Below are 23,796 nucleotides of genomic sequence, written 5' to 3'. Positions count from 1 at the left end.
TACAGGCAGAGTGCCCGAATGGTGGAGAGATAAATGAGAGGAGAGTGGGGTGGGAGAAAGTAGCATAGAGTACAATAGGTGATGAAAGTGATAGGTCAGGGAGGAGGGTGGAGTGGATAGGTGGAAAGGAAGATAGGCAGGTAAGACAAGTCATGGGGACAGTGCTGAGCTGGAAGTTTGGAACTGGGGTGAGGTAGGGGAAAGGGGAAATGAGGAAACTTACAGAATAGACATTTCAAAAAGTCATACATTCACTGCAAAGCAAATTGGGATTTCCTGAAATTATGAAGGGTGCTATATAAATTTGGATCTTTTCCTTCCATGTACTAATAATTGGGTTGTGAAAATGTTTAGCCTACTTTGAGGAAACAATCATGAATTGATATTCAAAAAGCATTTCATCCTAAAAAGTCTTGATATTGAAGATTTTGCAATGGAAAACAACATTGTTTGTCTTGTATGAATTCTTGTTATTTTTGAATCAGGGAAAAAGACTCACATTGCTCCACAAAGATGATAACTATATCACACTTAACAGAGCTGAAAATTTGCAATCTATTACAGGCTATGAAACAAAGTGTCTGTAATTGAAGATTCTTAGTTTGTACTGCTTTGCACTCCTGTTTGTTGTAGCATCAGCAAATTAACTGGTAGGTGGTATCGTGGATCTGGTGTATTTTCATTAAATTAGTGTATCTGTGTATCAGGTTGTATAGCAGACATTTTGATTCAAACTTGAAATAAAATCAGATTATTGCGGATTTTACGTAAGTTTGTATGGGCAAATGGATATGGAGACATTATGGTATTGAGATACAACACTTACTTTTCAGTCAACCCTACAGTAACATACAAAGTTTTTTTTCTAAATCTCCTATAAAAGGCTGAAGGTTAAAGATAATGCAGAAGGCTGCAAGATACTTTTAAAGGAATAGTACAGAAGTTATCCCTGGTGTCCTGGCTCATCCTCGTCGCAAGCTACAAAGAAAATATTATTTGTCATTATCACATTTTGTTTGTGAAAGCGTGTAGTGTACAAATTTGTTATGTTGTCCACAATACACCAGTGATCAGTAAACCATGTTGAAATTAATTTAAAAGTGGGCATTGCTGCAGTGGGAAATTCACTGGACTAGTAATCCAGAGGTCCCGGCTAACGCTTGCCAGACAAGTGCAAATCCCATCATGGCAGTTTGTGGAATTTAAATTCAATTAATAAAATCCAAAAGTGAAAGCTGTTTCCATGATGGTAACCTTGACAATAAACCCTATCGTCAAAAAAACTCATCTGGTTCACTAATAGATCGGCCAGCCATGCCTACATGACCCCTGATCCATAGTGAAGTAGCTGACTCTTAACTGCTCTCTGAAATAGCTCAAGCAATACATTCTGTTAAAGAGGCAATGAGTGATGGACATAGCTGGCCAGAGCCAGGGAATTCTGCAATACTTAGTTAACTTCCTGACTGTCCAAGCTTGGCAACCACAGAAGACATGAGCCAGGAGTGTGACAGATTAGTCTCTGTATGCCTGAATGGGTGCAGCTCCAACATTCAAGAAAATGCGTGCCACCACCAAGGACAAAGCAGATCTCCTAAATGGAGCTCCGATCACTACCTTTTCTATTCACACCACCGCCAGTAATGCAGCGGCCAGTACTATGCATTATCTACAAATAGTAGTGACTCTCCAAGGTTCCCGCACATTCCAAACCAGTGACCTTTACACCACTAGAACGGCAAGAGCAACAGGTGCATTTGCTCACCCCAATCTGCAAGCTCCTGTGTGAGTCATACATCATCTTGGCTTTGAAATATATTGTCATTCCTTCACAGAGTCAAGATCCCAGAACTCACTCTCAAAGTGCTTTGTGGGTGCCCCTAACAGACAGATTGCAGCAATTCAAGGCTGTGGCCCTCAATCACCTTCTCAAGGGGTAATAAGAATCGGCAAAGAGAGATGCCACATCCCACTAACAAAACCAAACCTCAAAAACTGTAAAGCACTTTGGGAAATCTTGAGGTTAGGGCATGCATATGCTTCTGAAAAAATTTCCCGAAAATAATTCTTAAATATGTGAAATCAATTACTGTATGGATTTACTGTAGTGCTTTTCTCTAACGTAGCATCACACCCATGCTACTGGTGAGATATCACTATAATTCTGAAGGATATAAAGGAAAGTCTTATTGCTCTCTAAGTTTTCCCAGTTGTGGACTTACAGTTCAGTTAATAGGATTAATTACACGCACTATTACATATAATCAGTACTTTTTTGGTTTTTAAATAATCGGCAATTGAATATATTACTCTACACGTAACTCTCAGTCTTGTTTTAAAAACCAAGCACAGCATATAGTGTTTTAAACCCAATTAGCTGTGTGCTGAACTGAAAAATAGTTGAGATTTCTACAAGCATGCTTCCTTGGGTACTGCAAAATAAAAATTAGTCAAGTTGCTAAACTTGCATTTTCAGATTTTCTGAAATAGTTAATTCTGTAGAAGTGGATTCAAAATATTTGGTGTAGCAGGTACATATTGAAAAAAAATGTCCTTTTGTAAAATTGGAACATTGGTGTCACCCAGAAGTAAACTATCTTTCACTTTTAACTGACCATATTAAAACGAAAGAACAACTTTGGTTTATCAAAGTAACACATTGCGAGTATGAGCATCCTTTAGAAACGGTGTAAAGGAGATTTGTATTTAAGAGAAATTATGTTGGTTTAATTATCAGAGAGGGGGATCACAGGAAATGTTACCCAAAGTTTAAAGTTAAACCTAAGTGCCAAAACTGAAAATGTGACCGATGTCGGCCAATAGTCAGTTGGTCGTTTGATATACTTTGGTTTGCAATGGGAGAAAAAAAATGTAAGGGATCCAGGCACTGAACATACAAAGGGATTAGTGTGACACTGAAGAATTTTCTGGAGACAAAATGTAGTTCATCAGGTGGAGGTGGTTGCATATTTGAAATGTCACTGGACGAGTAATCGAGAACCTCACATTAATGATCTAGGGACATGGTTTCAGAAACTACCAGCAGAGCTGGTAAACTTTGCATTCACAAAATCTGGATTCAAAGCTAGTCTAATGGCAACCGTGTAACCAGTGTCAATTGGTTCAATAATGTTCTTCAGGAAAGGCCATTTGCTAGCCTCCTCTAGTTGAGAGATAATGGTCATGTGAAACGATTTAGCAAGCCACTCTGTTATATTAAACCGCTACAAGGTTTGAACAAAGGAATGGCATCGAACAATGGCCTAAACACATTCCTGCTAACTCTGCAAAGTCCTACTTATTAGCAACCAGAGGTTTGTGCCAAAACTTGTGCGTTCCATCTACAAATCAAGCAACAGACCAACAAGAAACTGAACTGGACCAGCCATATAAACACTGTCTACAAGAACAGTTCAGAGGCTAGCACTTCTGTTGCAAAGGCCTGCCTGCCATTTATAGGCCAGAAGTCCAGAATGTGATGGAATACTGACCTGAAGCAAAGCTCCAACAATATTCAAAGAGCACCATTCAGGATAAAACAGGCTGTTGGACTGCAGCACATTCACATCTACAAATTCCTCAGCAGCAGTGCATACCATCTATTAGATGCATGCAGTAACTCACCAAGGCTCCTCCAATAGCTCCTTCCAAGCCCTAACCTCTGATACTTTGAAAAAGCGATGGACAGCGGATGCATGGGACCAACACCTCCTTTAAGTTCCCCCCAAGCCACACACTATCTTGGCTTGGAACTACACCACCTTTCCTTCACTTTCCCTGGGTCAAGATTCTGAACTTCCTTCCCAAAAGCATTATGGATGGTTCCACATCCCAAGCATTGCAACAGTTCCATAAGGCAGCTCGCCACCATGTTCTCCAAGACAATGAGTGATGGGTAAAAAAATGCTGGACCAGCCAGTCACAAATACATACCATGGATAAATAAAAATAATTGAAGATGTAGATAAATGAGGGACAAAGCCTAGGCAGTCAAGAATTTGAAAGGTAACTCTAAATAACATCCCTTTTACATCAAAAGATTACAACATAAGAAAGTGGGGTTGTGATAGGAGATGCAACAATTACAAGGAATGTTTAAAGAAGAGACAATTTGTTAATGATTCCAACCTGAAACTTTAGGCAGTGGCAAGTGTACACTCATTAATGTGAAATGCAGAGTTTAACCAGACGGTGACACATTTAGGTAGTACAGTGGTCAGTGAATAAGCTAACTTAAGGTGGCTTTTGTCATTACTGAAGTTAATTTAATCTATACCAGGATCAATATGATGAATGCGCCAATTTAAGAAACATCAATCATCAATTTCAGGTCAGAACTAATGTGGGAAATAGGTCTGTCAACCATGTTGTGGGGATTTGGAAAGCTACACCCTTGAAGCATGGAGGGGTTATAAAGATTGGGAATAGGGGGAACATATTCCGAAAGACCAAGTTGGTGAGATATTTAGACTTGAGGACATGGGGCCAATGACACAAAGTCAGCTCTTCTAGAATGCCACTTAACAGCTATTTTTAGCAGACTTTGCCTCCTTTTAGAGGCCATACTGAAACATGGTCTGTCAGCAAGAAGTTTGATGGACTGAGCTTCGGTAGAACTTTTATAAGAATCAGCCACACATTGTGTGAGGAGATTAGTTGCGTGGTTCATTCAGTCTCTATTCAAAGCAGATGTGTGCGAGTTCAAGCTGAGTTGCATTTGGCTTTGAGATCTTTAACATTTTAAAGAGTTTAGGTAATACAGACCATCTGTTTGGTGTGGGGACCTACTGTAATAAGTGATGGTGCTGCTGTGGCTGAACAGGGAGGGAAAAAAAAAGGAGCATATTTTAAAAAATTACAAAACCTAAACTTGCCAGTTCTTTTAACACAAAGATTCCATGATATTATTATTCCAAGCTTTGTTGCATTTTAACTTAATTTATTTTGGATTGTAACCTCTTCATAATGCAGTTCTTAAAATACCAAATGCTGCTGCAAAGGTTTTAGTTCTAAATTAATCAGGAATTGAGATAGCAGTTGCGAAGCATTTCGAGGTCTATTACACTATGTAAAGCCGAGTTATCAAACATTTAATAAAATAAATAAAAATCCATTGCTTACCACTTTTCTTTGCAGAGCCTTGTAAATTACTACCACTTCCTCCAGGCGAGCCAGTCTTTTTGCTTAGAAGACTGTTGAAAAAATTCGCCAAAACTCCTTCACTTGCTGCTCCTGGAAATGCAAAACACAAAAAGCACTTTTAAAAACTGTTATAAAATTGACAAGTCTAAGTTAACTTCAAAACTTTCTTATGCTTACACTAAGTTTACACTGAATCAGAATTGCACAAAGCAGTCTAAAGTAGCAAATCAACTGTTCATTGGAATGAGGGTTTAACAGATAAAGTTGTTCAATTTAAAGAAATGTCCTAGAATTTTATACAAAAGGAAGAATACAAAATATTTTTAATAAAATTATACCATGCACATCTCCCTTTATGGAATCATGAACAGTACTGCTCAGGAAGCCATTCAGCTCAATGAGCCTGTGCTGGTTCTTTCATCGAGAAAAGATTTCTCCACATCACCAACTATTTCTCCTTTGAGTATTTATTCAATTCCATTTTGACAGCTATCTGATCTGTACCTCCATCTCTCAATGCAATGCGTTCTAGATCCTAACCATTCTGGGTTAAAAGAAATAGTCGATCACAAATAGAAATACACCTTTTGCTGTTTCTGCTGTAGTCTAATTCTTCACTCTAATTAGTCAATTCATCTTCCAAGTGCACACAACGTTTTCTTTTATTTTCACGTTGTAATAGTCTGACTTTCAGCCCGTTTTTATACAGGCTTCACCTTTCATGTGTTAAAAGATTTCTGCATGCCTTAGATGCTACATTAAGAATTACACAATTTGAATATCGTCTTTAGACAACCTGAGTGCAGTTTGAAGGTGGGACTGCAATTTCCGAGGGGGCCTGGGGCATTGTGCCAAGATATATTTAAAGTTAAATATACCAGGCCTGACATTTCAATTTTCTCTTTAGCTATTTCAACACAGAACATTTACTATTTCTAATTCTGTCCATTTGTCTGTTATTAAATTTCATTTACTTGTGTCTGCAAACTTAGATAATTTGCCCAAATCATTTGGACTGTAGAAGATGATAATTCTGTTTAAAAATTAGACGGATTTGGAGGTGTTATATTTAAAAAGACACTGCTACATTCTGGACAGTGGGAAAGATGGATGAGAAAACAGGTAAAATCATTCCTAACTACCTTTTATATTGGGATCAATCTTTTTGTTTCCTGCTGGAATAGGAGTTACGTTAACAACGCTGGCACTTCCAGTTCGGCTTGGTGTTCTTGGAGAACCTCCAGCAACTCTTGTTGCAGAATCCTGAACAAAAATAAGTAATTAGGATTTGCAACAAAATGCAGACATTGAAGAACTACAGGTCATATATTCCTGTGCAATTTTACAGTCCTTCTTAATGTTCAAAAGCTTCTCCTCTTTCCTAAAGTTGGCAACTCTTTGGCAGTCTTAAGTTATAGAGACACTGGCCACCTTTTGATGCTTAACCAAGTTGTCATTTGTTTTGATATGTTGGTTCGAAATATTTCTTAATCAAATGGGATCATTAAAGCTGAGCTCAATACAGACATTACTTAACTTTTATATCCACAGATATTAAACATTAAAAGGACTGGTAATACAACATTCTGAACAGGTTGATTAAAATATCTATAAATACAAGGGTTTCTTATTTTACACTGTACAAAAGGAGGACTGGTGCTTCCCCTGCACCCTCTCTAATCGTTGATCAGTTACAACATTGTGCACTGACCTGACTGTCATTATCCACCTCCATACAGAATAGGAATTAAATCAGTGACAACTCGAATAATGCAGCTCAATCACTAACAGGCAAAATTTAGCAAATCTCTCGTCATGTTTAACAACTAGTCAAAACTGATTTGAATTCAAATCTAACATATTAGCTACAAGACAGTCGGATTGAATCACGTAAGGTCATTGTGAAGTTAGTACTGCTACCAAAATATAACAATTCCAAGTTATTATTTTACTTCCTATTTTCAGAGCACCAAACATTAAATGATGACGTTTAACAACCAAGTTCAGCAATCAAAATTAAAACAGACCTGATCTGGCTTACAATTGTAACTGCTTTTAAACTAAATACAAAATAAGGAATGAAATTTGAGAAGATTTGTAGCTCAGGTTGAGGTTCTGTATGTAGGTTTGTTCGCTGAGTTGGAAAGTTTGGTTTCAGATGTTTCGTCACCATTAGGTAATATCAGTGAGCCTCCAGATGAAGCACTGGTGGTATGGCCTGCTTTTTATTTGTGTTTAGGTTTCCCTGGGTTGGTGACATCATTTCCTGTTCTTTTTCTCAGGGGGTGGTAAATGGGATCCAAGTCAATGAGCTTGTTGATAAGAGTTCCAGTTGGAATGCCACCCTTCTAGGAATTATCACCCGTGTCTCTGTTTGGCTTTTTTTAGATTACTTAGTGTGGAAACAGACCCTTCGGCCCAACAAGTCCACACCGACCCACTGAAGTGCACCCACCCAGACCCATTCCCCTACACCTAACACTAGGGGCAATTTAGCATGGACAATTCACCCATCCTGCACATCTTTGGACTGTGGGAGGAAACTGGAGCACCCGGAGGAAACCCACGCAGACACGGGGAGAACGTGCAAACTCCACACAGTCAGTCGTCTGAGGCGGGAATTGAACCGGGGTCTCTGGCACTGTGAGGCAGCAGTGCTAATCACTTTTAATTTAATATTTTTAATAAGCTTTCTTTTTCTTTATTCTCAATTAAACCTTCCTTCGCCTTTTTGATTTGATTAGATTCCCTACAGTATGGGAAAAGGCCCTTCAGCCCAACAAGTCTATACCGACCCTTCGAAGAGTTACCCACCCAGACCCATTTCCCTATCCTAGGATTTACCCCTGACTAATGCACCTAACACTATGGGTAGTTTAGCATGGCCAATTCATTTGACCTGCGCATCTTTGGACTGTGGGAGGCTTGTCCTAGGATGGATGTGTTGTCCCAGTCTATGAAGATCTCTTTGTAGTCTTTGTAGACGATTCAGAGCAGAGGAAAATACCCTAAACAGTGTATTTGAAAAGAATGGGTACCCAACGAACAGTTTGCTGATTTCTCAGCAACAAACCCAAACAAGCAGACAAAACATGTCCAGAAACCCTAGCCACTCTCCCCTACATCAAAGACATCTCTGAAATTTTGACTGCCAGACTACTCAGACCTCTTGGCATCATGGTAGCCCACAAACCCACCAAAACAGCAGCCAATGAACTTGAAGGAGCCTATACAGGCAACAACCAAAAATAATGTCATTTATAAAATACCTTGCAAGAACTGTAACAAATACTACATTGGACAAACAGGCACAAAACTAGCCACCAGGATATATGAACACCAACTAGCCACAAAAAGATGTGACTCACTCTCATTAGTATGTTTACATACAGATGAGGAAGGACATCACTTTGACTGGGACAACACATCCATCTGAGGACAAGCCAAACAGAGAGACACGCGAGAATTCCTAGAAGCATGGCATTCCAACTGGATCTCTATCAACACATACATTTACTTGGACCCCATTTACCATCCCCTAAGAAAAAGAACAGGAAATGACATCACCACAGGAAGTGATATCGCCGACCGTGCGAAACCTAAAAAAGCAGACATTTCCACTAGTGCTTCATCCAGAGGGTCACTGATGTTACCTAGTATGGTGACGATACGTCAGAAACCAAAACTTCCAGCTCAGTGAGCAAACCTACATCCAGAATAAAATAAGGAGATAAATAGGCACCCAGCTTCAGAAGAACACTTGGCTAAATTCTGTTTGGGGAGGGAGTAAAGTGTTGCAGTTTTCATATGCTGCAAATAAACTGTATTCCAGTGATAATGGGACTACATAGGGTGAAGTGGAGGAAATATACTGACTACGCAAAAATCGGATGCTAACAAAAACAATAATGTCAAGTCATTTACTTACTAGTGGCCTTCCAGTTGAAAGAGGTGGCTGCTTTGCTAGGAAAGACTAAAATAAAACAACATACATATTATGATTACAGTTTTAATGTTGGGAAAACAATTTAATTGAATCAAGGTTGAAAATAAAATTTTTTTTTCACTTGTTTAACTACAGCAAGTCAGGTAAATGAGGGAATCTTAAGGAACAATCTTTCTGAAGAAGTCTAATCTTTATTTATAGCTAGTAATCAAAAGTTACTGTTTAAAAAGTAAAGTTTCTTCCAGGTTTAAACAGGGATAGACCATCTCTCTCTAGCTGTTGTAACTAGTTAATAAACTAACTCGTTTAAGCAAAGTTTCTTTACTCCAGCATATTTCACTCATGTTTTTTCCTCCAAAGTGTATAAACTGAAGGGAAGCAAGGCTCTCGTGGTGCAGGAATAATGTCTCCATTTATAGGGCAGAAATGTTCAAGTCACACCTGCTCTAGAGCTATGTCATACCACACTCTGACTAGGTTGATTAAAATACTTATAAATACAAAGGGTTTCTTAGTTTATATGGTACAAGAGGAAAGTGCTGATTGGTTGGCATGTGGACTTTGTTGGAGGCATTGCCATTCCCATTCATATTGCAGTCAGATGACTGACAGTTAACTTGTTTATACTTTAAACCAGCCACATTGATAGAGAAAAAGGGAACGAAAACTTATCTGGTTAACCTAGTTGGCTTATCCCCTTACAAGAATCCTTCCTCCTCACTGCAATAGGGAATTGCTGTGAGCCATGCACTATTTTCTTAAATGTCTTTTCAATTGTTTCTTAATCATTTGCTGAACTCCTTTTCCCATCAATTCCAGTCAGATCTGCCCCCTCCATCACTTTGAAATTAAACTTGTAAAAACTCAAAATAGTTGTTTCTGACTCAGTTCCCCCTCTCAACTGAATCACAAATTCTACCATGTCATGTCACTGCTTCTTAGGGATCTTTTACTCTGACATTATTTATTAAACCTGACTGATCTCATATCACCAGATCCAAAACAGTCTTGGTTAGACTTACAACACAGGAAACTATTCTGAACACAGAACAACCTTGATTATCCGAACGAGATGGGCGGGGAGTATTTTGTTTGGATAACTGATTGTTGGGATAAGATATGGTTTTTACGGGACCTTGACATCTTGTTCGGATAATCCGAAATTTGGATAACTGACGTTCGGATAACCAAGATTGTACAGTACACTATCTAGAAAACTTCTCTTCAGGAAAGTTAACTATCCCAATCTACAAGATCAAAGTCATCCAAAATTAACATATGATCTTTGTTACAAGTCCTCATTATTTCCTGATTTATTTTCTGTCCTATATACCTACTGTTCGTACAAATGTCTTATTTCCCTTTTTAGTTCTTACCCCCACCTGCACGAATTAATGATCATTTCCATACAATCCCTACAGTGTGGAAACAGGCCAGTCGGCCCAACAAGTCTACACCGACTCCCCAAAGAGCATCCCACCTAGACTCTTTCCCGATCCTATTCCTATAACACTGCATTTCCCATGGCTAATCCATCTAACCTGCACATATCTGGACTGAGGGGGGAAACTGGAGCACCCGGAGGAAACCCATGTTGACAAAGGGAGAAACGTGCAAACTTCACACAGACAGTCGCCCGAGGCTAGAACTGAAACTGGAACCCTTGCACTGTGAGGCAGTAATGCTAACCAGTGAGACACCTTGCTGTCCCGAACAAGTCCTTAAAGATGCATTGCTGAGCTCAGATATAGCACGCACTCCCAATTAGGGTACTGAATCCCTGTCTCAATTCCCCGATGGGGAGTGCATGCTATATCGGAGCTATTTTTTGCTGTTGTACTTATTCCATCCTGTACCAACGTTGACTTATTACCCTTTCGAAAAGTTACACACTTCTGAATATTTAGTTCCAGCTTTCATCTCCTTGCAACCACGTCTCTGTAATGGCATTTGCATCAAGTCCGTTAACCCATCTATTTTGTTCCGAATACAATACATATTTAAAAGCCATTAATTTTTAGTTTATTTAAAAAAGCATTTTACTCCCCCCTTTTGACTCTGGGTACCATTACCCAAACAGTTGCCCTGCAATGCTGCCATATCCTCTTGCTTTGTAAACTTACGTTTCCTCTCCCCCAATCTTTCCCTTCGTCTAATCAGTTTAAAGCTCTCTACAGCCTTAGTTATTCACCAGGATACTCGTCCCAGCATGCTTTAATGAAACCCATGCAACCAGATCACCTCTGTTCTTCCTGCACCAGTGCCTCAAACTGAAATCCATTCAACCCATACTAATCCGAGTCACCCATTTGAATCTTTGACTGAATTTGCCCTATGCAGTTTGCTCATGGCTCAGGTAGTAATCCAGAGATTACTGCCTTGGGGATATGCTTTTTAATTTAGTTCCGAACTGTTCAAAGTCTTTCAGCAACACTTCCTTTCTAGTGCTACCAATATTGTTGATATCAAAGTGGATGACGACTACTAGATCCCACTCCTTCCTCTCCAAGGAGATAGGCCAATTGTTCTTAACTTTGGCACCAGGAGGTAACACAGCCTTTAGGGGCTTCTGCTCACATCAGCAGAGAGCAGTATCTATCCCCTGATTATACTGTCCTCTACCACAATTACATTCCCATTTCCTTGCCTGCCTTGAATGACTCCCTGTCCCATGGGGCCATAGTCAGTTCCTCAAGCTATAGACATGCAATACATATGAACAAACTTACTACAGGTCAGCAAAAGTTCACCAAATTAACTCCTGGAACAGAGGGGTTGTCCTAAGAGGAAAGATTAAATACACTGGCCTGTACTCTCGAGTTTATAAGAAAAAGGTGATCTAATTGAGTATACAAAATTATTACATGAATCAGAAAATGCAGAAAAGATTTTCCCCTGACTGTAGGGTTAAGAACCAAGGTATGCTAAGAGGAGGAGGAGAAGTTCCTTCACTTGCAGGGTGGTGAATCTTTGGAATTCTGTATCCAGGGAGCTATGGAGGCTCAGTCTTAAATGTTCCCAATGACATATTTTAACATATTTAAATAAAGACATGATATGGGGACTGTACAGCAAAATGGTACTGACGTACATGATACTACTGAATGGTGAAGTAGACTCAGCAGGCTGAATGTCCTACAATTAATTCTAGCCATACTAATATAAATTGAATCAGACCATTTGGCCAAAACAGTCAATGGCTGTGTTAATGCTCCTCGCAGGTTCTTTCTATCTCAATTCATTCACCCTTTTAAAATTTCTTTCTGTTCTTCACTTTTTAAAGGAAACATTTATGGGACATAGCCATCTCTGGCAGCATTTATTCCCAGAGTTAAAAAGGGTGGTGGTGAAGTTGCCTTCTTGAACCACCTTGTGGCAAAGGTACTCTCAGGATGTTCAGATACAGAGTTCCAGGATTTTGACCTACTGTTGTTGAGGTATGACAATATATTTCTAAATCAGGAAATTACATGATGTGCACAGATACTTGCAGGTACACCTGCTATTACCTTGTGGCTTTAGATTAGATTAGATTAGATTACTTACAGTGTGGAAACAGGCCCTTCGGCCCAACAAGTCTTTGGACAATGGGAGGAAACCGGAGCACCCGGAGGAAACCCACGCAGACACGGGGAGAACGTGCAAACTCCACACAGTCGGTCGCCTGAGGCGGGAATTGAACCCAGATCTCTGGCGCTGTGAGGCAGCAGTGCTAACCACTGTGCCACCGTGCCACCCACTAATGAATTAGGTTAATGAAGTTCCAGCTTTGGGAGATAGTTTACAAAAATCATTGAAGTGTTGCAGTGCATCTTGTAGATAGATGGATCAGTGGTAGAGATAGATGGCCAATCAAACACACTGCTTTATGAATACTGTAATAGTTTGAATGTTAGAGCTGCACTCATCCAGGCAAGTAGAAAGTATTCCTTCACACCTTTACAATGCAGGGTACCTGATTTGCATTTCACATTCACGACAGTTGTCGTCATATCAGGAAGGAATTGCAGGACTGTGAAATTACTCTGATACTCAAATCTTTGAAATACAATTCACCCACCCCTTGTAATATTCTGAGTCAAGGGTTTTGATTACGTCAACATATGTAATTCAGAGATCCTTGGATGTGTCTGATAAAAGGATGTCAAGAGTTCCTTTGGAAGGTTAAAAACCACCGTTTCTGTGAGGATTTCCTGAAGTAGGCAACTTAAGAGAGTGTGTCAAGACGTTCCTTGCTATAGAAAAGACAGCCTTGATAGTTTGCACTGTACAAGTTATCTCACCTCTTGAAGAGGAATGTTTATTCTGAAGTTTCTAGGTGAGGTGAGTCCCTTTTCCTCTCAAATTCATAAAATGAGTGTATGGAGTCTATGAGCAAAAGTCTGCAAGCTCTGAATCCCTCAGTTGGAATAGCAGAGTTACAGCAATGTTGAATTTTTAAAATCAATTTGTTTGCTTTCTGATTGGGACCTCGGGCTGTTTGCATGCAATGGAAGTTCGCTTATCTTTGTTCCAGATTTCCTTTGAATAAGTGTTAGTGATGATGATGTTGAAAACCTTCACAGCATATTCCAAACCCCTAAGTCCTACCCCTCTCAACAAGGGCAGCAGATACAAGGGAACACCACTAGCTGCAAGTTTCCATCCAAGCCACATAGTCCTAACTTGGAATAGCATCTCCTTTCCTTCACCATTGATAAGACAAAACCTTGGATTTTCCTAACTTCCTAAAAGCAGTGGATCCACCAAATGGACAATAGCAATCAAAACACTAGCTTAGCATTTCACAAGGACAAACAATTAAGTATTGGTTCTTACCAGTACTGCTTGTTGTTTTCTAGGAATACATTTTAAAAATTGTGGAGGATCCAACCATGGTTTCAGCATGGAATTAATGGGATATCTCCTTCAGTTAGCAAGCAGTAAATTAGAATATTATACTGTGCAGTCAAATTAGAATTAAGGTTGTTATGTGTTCTCAAGAACAGGACTACAGGGAAAAGTATACAAAGTCACCACGCCCAGTGTCAACTTAGGTACAAAAGGTACCTAGGTATGAAAATTTAGGTACAAAGTAGAAAAATAAAGAAATAAGTCAAAAGTTAAAATTACAGTCCTCCTTTGTATAAAGCAGAAAAAAAGAACAACAGTCCTTCTTTAGTCATGAGCCTGCAGATGCTCCACAATGGGCTTCCACATGGAGGCTTGATCTCTCCCCCGCGCTGCCACCTCACCGCTGACCACAGCCCAGCTAGCCAGACAGATCGTCACTGACTGCCATCTGGGTCCACCAGCTGCCTCACTGCAGATTGCCAGAAACCCACCCACCCCCTAATACTGCCTTATATTAAGGTGGCTACTGTTTCACATTATATTGTCTCTTAATAGGAATCCGCTGAGTACTATCCAAAACACTGTCTTAACTTGTGCTACGACTCTTTCACATATTAATCCTGTGCTCACCGACTCGTGTCAGATCCTAGTCAAGAAATGATTTGATTTTAAAATCCTAATTGTTATAAAATCACTCCATGGATTCACTCCTCACGATGTCTGTAAGCTTCTCCAGTTCCACATTCTGCTATATCTTAGCACTCCAATTCTAGTGTCTTGATCATGTCTGACTTTAATTTCTCCACCACGGATGGTTGTGTTTGTTGCCTTGGCTGCAAACTATGAAATTCCCTCACTGCAGTCCTTTTTCTTTTGTATTTTGTTTTCCTCAGGTTCCTGAAGACACTCCTTAAAACCTACCTCTTGCATTGAGATTTTAATCATTTAAACTAACATCCCCATGTGTGGGTCAGTGTCATATTTATAATGCTCCTGTGAAGCACAGTAGAATGTATTGTTGGCAATTAAAATTTGAGGAAGTCTACTTTTCTTTTTTATAAATACATAATGAGTGAGATAATGACTAAAGAATGTTTAGGGCTATTGGAGATCATAAAGGATAGTAGTGGGTGCTCCAAGATTTATGGTTGAGAGACTATTGAGGCCATTCTTCATTTGTAGTGTGGATCACCAATACCCAATGTGAATACCAATAAGTGTGAGATAGAAAGTATGCTTTTCCAGAACTGAAATTCTTCTTAATAAGAACAGGACGCTATTTAAAGGTAAAGAAACTACAGTAATAAAACAAAGTATTGGAGAAACTTAGCAGGTCAAGCAGCACTTGTGGAGAGAGAAACAGTTATTATTTTGGAATGCTATATGACTTCTTCAGAATCCTCTGAAAGAAATTACAATAATTGATATATAAATAGGAAATATTTTAACCTGCTGTTTCATAAGAAACACTTGATCATCTTCTGATAAAATTTCCTTCTCATGTACTACCTGCAAGGAAAAGATTGCCAAAAATTATAGCCGACAATACTCCAAAATGTGTCTCGATTATTGAATTAGGAGAAGTTATGCAATATCTTGGAGTGGGAAGCACAAGAATTCCTCGTCTACAAGCTGTTTCAATCTTAGTGAAATTAGTAGATCAGGATGGACATGATCAAATGGAAATACAATTAAATCAGCTTATAGTTGGACAAAGCAGTTAGTAAATAATTGCTTTCAGTGCAATCTTTTGCAAGTGGAAACTGAGTATTAAACTACTAAAAGTCTGGGATGTAATTGACAAAGCAATTGCAAGCATTAGTCAGGTTTGTAATTTAATCTGAATGATAATATTTTTGCAATATTAGTTCAATGTAAGATGGTTTTCTAATTATATAGTCACTTGGTATTGTTGGTATGGCTTAATCATAATATTTGAAGTTAAATATGTACATACCAGCAACATTGGACATTATCTATGTGTACGTCAGCACAATTCAGATATTATCAGGAGATTGAGGTTACCTTTCTTACTGGAGGCTTCGTAATGCCATCTTCAAATTTGTCATCGGCTTTTAAAGACTGGAAATTTTCATGCAAAATTCCTATTTTCTTTTCATTGTCCCATCCTGCTGGACTATAGAATAAACATATTTGATTTCAAGAAATTAAAGCATTAAAAAAAAAAGACCCAGAACCCAAATATTTGGCAGACAGTGCTTACAGCATATCTGTTGATAAAGGTCAACAGCAGTGTGAAATTCAAGCTACAATACTTCGATTTTTTCTCTTCAACAAAATGTTGCAGCAACCATTAAATCAACAATTTGATGCTGATTTACTTCAGCAACAATTAATTGTTCCCCAAATTTGAGAGGCAATTCAAGCTAATTATAGAACTGAGTGAAATTTAAACAATTAAGCATTTACAATAAAATTAGCAATATCAGGAACCTAATGCCAACCATCGCAATGGGATGGTCTCGATGGAAAAAAAAATACATGAGCACATGTCATAACATTCAAGGCTACGGGCCAAGTGCTGGTAAATGGGATTAGACTGAAGGTCAGGTGTTTCTCGCGTCTTCATGCTGACTAAATGTGCCGAAGGGCTCTTTTGGGCTGCATGATTCTATGATAATACTCAAAACTCATGTTATTTTGGAAAATCTTGACAGGGAAAACTGATACAGAACCGTAGAACCCCTATGGTGTGGAAGTAGGCCATTTGACCCATTGAGTCCACATGGACTCTGAAGAACATCCCACCCAGACCTGCACCATCCCTCACACTGTATTTTGCACTTAATCTACATATTCCTGGACACAATGGGCAATTTTGTATGGCTAATCCACTTAAACATCTTTGGACTGTGGGTGGAAACCAAAGTATCTGGAGAAAACCCATGCCAACATGGGGAGAATGTGTAAACTACAAACACACAGCTGCCCAAGGATGGGATTGAATCTGGATCGCTAGCACGGTGAGGCTGCAGTGCTAACCAATGAGTCACCATGCCACCTGTATCACCCCAAAATATGTAAATGGTTAATTATGAATCCATTGTTGATTTACATAAAAACCCATCCGGTTCACTAATGTCCTTTAGGGAAGGAAACTGCCATCCTTACCTGTTCTGGCCTACATGGGACTCTAAACCCTTAGCAATGTGGTCGACTCTTAAGGGCCCTCTGGGCAATAAAATCTGGCCTAGTCAATGAGACCCTCTTTCCGCAAATGAATTAAAAAAAAGCTGTTTGTCTATAAAGACAATTAAGGAGTGAAGGATGACACATGAAACAAACAATGGTGAGGGATGGAAGTGTATTGAGGAAAACAGAAGTCTTGACTTTTGTTTTTGAAAGCTTTTTCTTCTCTAGTCATTAGTGAACAGTTACCTTTGTACTCCTGTGCTGCCCTTGATTTGCAAGTCTGAACAGTTTCCTGGCAGCCAGCATGACGCAAAGATGCCAATCCTACTCATTTTACAGCAGCACATTGAAATAGAGAATTACATGTATGCAAACCAAAGGGGAAACATAGATCACAACCAAACTGTGTTTCAATTGCTTTGGACAGAATTAAACAGAATAGCTTATTTAAATTACTACTCGAGCTAAAGAGGACAAGTATTTTTAAAAACCTGGAAATAAAACTAAACTTCCAAACAAGTTTTGATTATTAACAAGTTATAAAAAGAAAGTTTACTGTATTTTAAACACTATGTGAAACTTACATAAATACTGCATCTTTTTCCACAACTAGTACCGGTGAATGAAAAGGAAATCCATATAACTTATGGACAAGGTATTTATACATTAAATCAATATTTTTATTTTCTTTTATTGAAGTATAAATAAGTGCTGCTCCATCTAAAACGTGAGCATTAAGGAAGAAATCAGAACAAATCCAATTAATTGTAGTGATTAGCAATAGGAAAACAGTTTAGTATTACAAAAATAAGTTACACGTAAGTATCAAGTACAACAGGCATACCTAATACAGCACAGCTAAAATCAGAGCAGGGTCATGGAGCCTTCCAGTAGCTGGAATCATATCTGACACAAAGGAAGACAGTTGTGACTCTGGAACATAATTACTGCAGTCCTAACATATAGATAGGAGTTCCTCAGCTAATTGCCAATAATTCAAAAGTTCAGAACCTCTCATAATCCAGATGAACTAGATAAAGCCAGTGTACAGTAGATCTGTGCAATAATCAAACTTAATCTAACAAGTAGCAGGAAGTAGTCCCTGCAAGAACTCAGCAAGTATACTTCCACAAGTCGCCCCTCCCCTTGATCTCCATGACCATGGACATGGATAGTAAAGTTTTATGCTACCACAATCATGTCATGTACCAGTGTAACTTGGGCATTCCCTCAATGTTGCCACAATACCAATGTGTAATTCGCTATCTAATCCAGACAATGGTACCAACATCCCAAGCAGGTGACCCAACAGCAAACACACCTTGCTTCCCTCATCTGCTGAAATCAAATCAAATTAGATACATTTAGACAACTCCATAAATGACAAATAACATTTTTAAAATTTTTATTGAAAAATAGATTTTGTAATATTACAATAGAAAACAATACCATTCAAAACAATACAAAGAAAGAACACCAATAAAATGTGAAAACCCAAACTACCCTCATGTACAAATATATATATATGTATAAAAATATAGATTAAAAAACCAACTAACTACTTAACTAAATAAATAACTAACAATAAACTAATAATTAATAGAGCTCAGCCAAACAAAACACTAATTCTCTCATATCGAGGGCATTAATTTTCACATATTCATACATTCGCAATTCCCCCTCTCTGGATATTGGATGTGTAAAGCACAATTGTATGGTTATATAAAAGCCCTTATTAGTGTGGTGGACAAATCTGTGTCCAGATATTCCAAAAAGGATCGTTACATTTTATAGAAATTCTCAGCTTTGTGGCTTCCCATACTTGAGAGAAAATCCAAGGGGATATGCTCCATAACAATCTTCAACCAACTTGACAGGCCTGGGGGATTTTCAGATACCCAATCTAACAAGATATTCTTTCTTGCGCAGAAAGTGAGGATGTTAAAAACTTTTTTCTTATGCGCATCTACAGGGAACATACAGGGCAGGTCGAGAACAAATCGGGTCCATCTCCATCCTTACACCCAAAATCCACTCTGTTGCACTCGCCACAGTGGTCCTGTATATTTAAAGCCTACCACAGGACCAGAGATATTGGGTAAGAGTGCCCGTACCAAACTTACACTTGGGACACGTTGAAGATATCCCAGTTTAAATTTTGACAAACGATCCGGACCCGGTGGAGAATTTTCAACTGTAAAGCATGGGTCCTATTGCCAATTGATGTCTTTCTTGCATTCTCCCAAATATCCTCCCATGCCTCTGAGGAGACTTCAACACCCAGTTCTCTCTCCCACACCCTGCAGATTTGATTGAACTCATCTGCGGAGCCGACCCATAAATTATGATATCAAGTGCTGACAGAAAGTGTACTCTTAGCACAGAGCACCCTCCTATGTTGGATTTGTAGGGATCAGTCAAAAGTGTAGATTTTTGAATAAAATCCCTTACTTGGAAGAAAACATGAACGAGGTTCCTGCTACATAGCTCATATTTCTGTGCTAACTGATAAAAGGACATCATTGTGCCTCTCCATCAAATAAATCGCCCATGCAAAACACACCCCTAACTGCCATTGTTTAAATACTGAATCAATCATTCCTAGTTGAAAACCCAGCATACCCACTATCGAGGATCTAAAGTACAGCCTAAATTCAAATTTTAGATCCTCACTATAGGTGTAAGAGAAGATGTTTTGCCAATATTACCTTCCTTCTGCCGAACTGCCCTCCCTGCTTTAACAGTATCGATAACTATTAGGTTATGGCAATATTCCTTAACTGTCTTCATTTTGTCCAAAAGCAGCAATCTAGTAAGGGCACACTTTGCCAGAGAGGTTTTGATATCTAACCATATTGAAAGAGGGTGCCCACAAGCCCAATCACTCATGTAAGATAAAAGCGAACTTAGTTGATCGTCTTTAATGTCCAGGAGATCCACTCCCCCAAAGTCTGTGAGGCAATTGCAGTTTAGCTAACCTAATAAGGGGCTGCTGACGATGCCAAACAAAATAACTGAACCAGCTGTTTAGTCCCCTGAATGTTTGCCTTTTGAAAATCAGGGGGAGCATCCGTGTGCTATCCAACCTAACCAAGAGACCGGAAGCACCTGCCATCTTTTAAGGTCTTGTTTGATTTTGTCGAATAATTGAATAAAATTGGCTTTCAACAATCGATCAAGAACTGGAGTGATGAATATGCCCACATACATAAAACTCCCGTGACTACTTAAATGGGAATCGATATTTGCCCTCAAAACCTAGCACTTTTGTAAGACCACCCATAGACACAGCCTCTGATTTTGCAAAATTAATCTTACAGCCCAAAAAGGTGCCAAACAAGCTGATGCACTGTATCAGGTGAGGCACCGAAACTGCTGGATTTGACAAAACAAAAAGGACATCGTACGCGTACAATGAAGTCTTATGTAATTTTGACCTCACTTGTGGAACCAATATATTAAGATGCCTATGAAGTGCCTCTGCCAATGGTTCATTGACCAATGTAAACAGCAGTGGTCAAAGGGGCAGCACTGCCGCCTACCCCTAAAAATGTCAAAATTGCTTGATCACACCCCACTGGTGTTGACAGCAGTGAGGGGGTCACTGTACAGAACCTTTACCCATCTTAAAAAGGCTTCACCCAAACCAAACCACTCCAGAGTATAAAAAAGGTATGGCCACTCAACTCGATCAAATGCCTTCTCTGCATCTACAGGAATCACCAATCCCTGAACTGACTGTTGTTGACATGTTTGAATTACATTAAGCAGCCTCCTAATATCATCAGAGGATCTGCAGCCCTTTAAGCAGCCCGTCTGGTCCTCTTTACCTATAGAAGATAACAGTCTCCAGCCTTAACGTAAGAGTCTTAGAGAGGATTTTAAAGTCCACATTTAAGAGTGAAACGGGCCTGTTAGAAGCACAGTCCTCTGGGACCTTCCCTTTTTAAGAATAAGCGAAATATTGGCCTCTCAGAGATGGCAGGAGACTATTATGACTGCATGAGTCATTGAACACGTTGAGCATCGGGCTTGACAGTATGTTTATTAATTCCTTATAGAACTCGCTGTGAAGTCCGTCGGGACCGGGTGCCTTTCCACCCTGAAGCTGCTTCACAGACTCCTGCACCTCTTGCTCTGATAAGGGGGCATTGAGAAAAGACTCATTCGGGGGTCACATCCAGGAGCTCCAGATCCTTGAAAAAGGACTCCACCTTGACCCGATCTTCCTCATAACCCTCAGATTGGTATAACTTAGAGTAAAATCTCTGGAATGTCACATTAATCTGTTTCAAATCACACGTTAGGTTCCCAGACCCTTCCCTAATTGACGTAATTGCTTGAGAGGCACTCTTTTTACCTGTTGAGATATGCTAGGTACTTGCCCAGTTTGTCACCATGCTGACATAATAAATATATGCTCACATAAAAATAATCTCCTTTGTGGTTGTCTGCGTGAGCACGGAATTCAATGCAGACCACAGCGCCATAATCCTCTGTAGCTGGACCAACAAGAGCCTGTCAAAGGAAGCCTTTTCAGCTGCCTTCAACCGTGCTTCGAGGAGATGTTGCTGCTTGCCCATCTGCCGCTTCCGACTGGCAGAGTAGGAATGCCCTAAACTACTGGGAGAACTACTCCACAAACCTATTATCCTTGAGGACAAAGGGACCCATTCGCTAGTGCCTTGGGCCCACTATAGCGTCCTTAATCTTAACCAACAGGTACACTGGAGCATGATCGGAGATGGTAACATTACCAATCATACAAGATGCCACCAAGTCTAGGGTTACCACTGGGGTCAGAAAAAATCAAAAATCAATCCTGGCGTGACATCTGTGTGGATTGAAAAAAAATCGTTAAATCCCTGCCTGTAGGGTGGAGACGCCTCCAGACACCCACCAACCCTAACTCCACACACAATCCACTAATTGTTTAGTTTGTACAGACTAAATTGGGGGGCCTTTGGGCAACCTGCCTACTGTGGGATCCATGAGACAGTTAAAATCTCCCCCTACAATAATATACTGGGACTCAAGACTGATCAATTTGGAGAACGCATCTACCAAACATTTGAGGGGATGGGCCGGAGGGAAATAAACATTTAAAACACCATATTCTTTCCTGCTTATCAGGGCTTTGCGCATTACAAACCTGTCTTTAACACACTCCAGTAACTTAAAGGGGAGATTCCTCCTAACCAATATAGCCACTCCCTTACTTCTGGTATTAAAAGATGAAAAGTAAACCCGATCAAAGCCTTTCTGCTATAATTTCAAATGCTCCCTATCATTCAGGTGTGTCTCCTATAATAAAGCAATATCCACTTTTTCCTTTCTAAGACTCGAAAGTACCTTCTTCCTCTTAGTTGGTGAGTGACTTCCCTTGTTGTTCCAGGTACACCATTTAATCAAGTCATTAGCCATAACTTTCTGCAGTAACATTTAGATTCCAGAGGGGAGGAATTCTGATGACAAATCGCCTAGCCTTCGTGTTGCAGGATCCATCGAACATAAAAACTACATAAACTAAACCCACCACAGTTAATAAACCTAAAAAACAATCAAACAAGCCAACAAAGAAAGTGCCAATGGCGCTGAACAGGGGAACTCACCCCCTGCCCAAAGAGGCAACTACACATCCCAGAATCCCACTCCCATACCGCTGCCAATACTGCAGCCAGGGCATATAAATACCTGAGCCGTAAGATCTAGCCATCCCAACCATTTTCACTCCTCTTAGCTAGAGTCACACCGCAAATACAAGCAGAAAAGAAAGAAAATACACAATGAAATAACAATGTGAACAAAAAAAAATGGATAACTACCCCTCACATCTGTTGGCATAACTTAACTGGGAAATTGAAAGTGCACACCCCAACATCCCCTGAACATTGGTTTAAACCAGATTATTACCAATAATAAAAAAGGAAAAGAAAGTCCCAACTGGACTCCCTCTTCTTTTTAAAGAAAAGAGGGACTCACCCAAACAACACTACCATTTGTACTAAATAAATTGTTCAGATTAAGTTACTTTGGCCACAAAGCCTTCTCCAACGTGTCAAAGAGATGTACAGATCCATCTAATGTCTCCAAAGCACTACTGGATACCTCAGAGTACTGGATCCTGAGCTCCCTCAGTCTTCTCTTGACACCATTATAGGATTTTCTTTTCTGGACTACCGCTGCTGAGAAGTCCTGGAAGAACATGATCTTAAAGCCCTCGTCGGCTTTCAGATTCTTCCCCTGGATTCTAGAAGCTTCCACGAAGCTCTCCTTATCTCTATAATGATGAAACTGCATCAAGACAGGACGAGGATGTTGGTTCAGACCTGACCTTTGTGCTGTGACCTAGTGATCCCTCTCAATCTTCAAGCCTCTCATTCCAGCCTCCAAGTTAAGGAAGTTCGGCAACCAGTCCTCAAGAAATTCCATCAGCCACTCACCTTCCTTCGCTCTGGCAGACCAACGATCCAAGTATTTTTTCTCCTGCCCCTGTTCTTGAAGTCATCAACTTGGTCAAGCAAATTTCGGACCTGCACCTCCAGGGGCTTGGAATCTATCCTTGGATCCGGTATCAGCTTCCACCATTATGACTCTGTATTCTACCTCATCCGTCCTTTTCTCCAGGTCTCCCAGCTGCTGTTCATACTTCTGCAGCATGAGAGAGATCGGGGCCAGCTTCTCCTCTATCTGCTTGCTCAACATCTCGCGAGAGTTTCCGA

The 23,796-nt window shown here is 39.7% G+C and overlaps 1 protein-coding gene across 1 annotated transcript in view; it reads right to left on the bottom strand.

Annotated features, from left to right (window-relative positions):
- LOC122549956 (cytoplasmic dynein 1 light intermediate chain 1-like) overlaps positions 1-23,796 on the bottom strand; it is a 52,255-nt gene that overhangs the window by 10,444 nt on the left and 18,015 nt on the right. The window contains exons 7-12 of the mRNA XM_043690239.1: positions 17,659-17,794; positions 15,947-16,058; positions 15,371-15,430; positions 9,071-9,115; positions 6,285-6,405; positions 5,122-5,232 (exon numbers count right to left, since the gene is read on the bottom strand). Of these exons, the coding sequence (XP_043546174.1) occupies positions 5,122-5,232; positions 6,285-6,405; positions 9,071-9,115; positions 15,371-15,430; positions 15,947-16,058; positions 17,659-17,794 (585 nt within the window). The remainder of the gene's footprint in view (positions 1-5,121; positions 5,233-6,284; positions 6,406-9,070; positions 9,116-15,370; positions 15,431-15,946; positions 16,059-17,658; positions 17,795-23,796) is intronic.

The sequence above is a fragment of the Chiloscyllium plagiosum genome, chromosome 5 (assembly GCF_004010195.1).
Source record: "Chiloscyllium plagiosum isolate BGI_BamShark_2017 chromosome 5, ASM401019v2, whole genome shotgun sequence".
Classification (NCBI taxonomy): domain Eukaryota; kingdom Metazoa; phylum Chordata; class Chondrichthyes; order Orectolobiformes; family Hemiscylliidae; genus Chiloscyllium; species Chiloscyllium plagiosum.
Note: the sequence above shows the minus strand (reverse complement) of the source record. Positions and strands in the feature narration are given on the sequence as shown.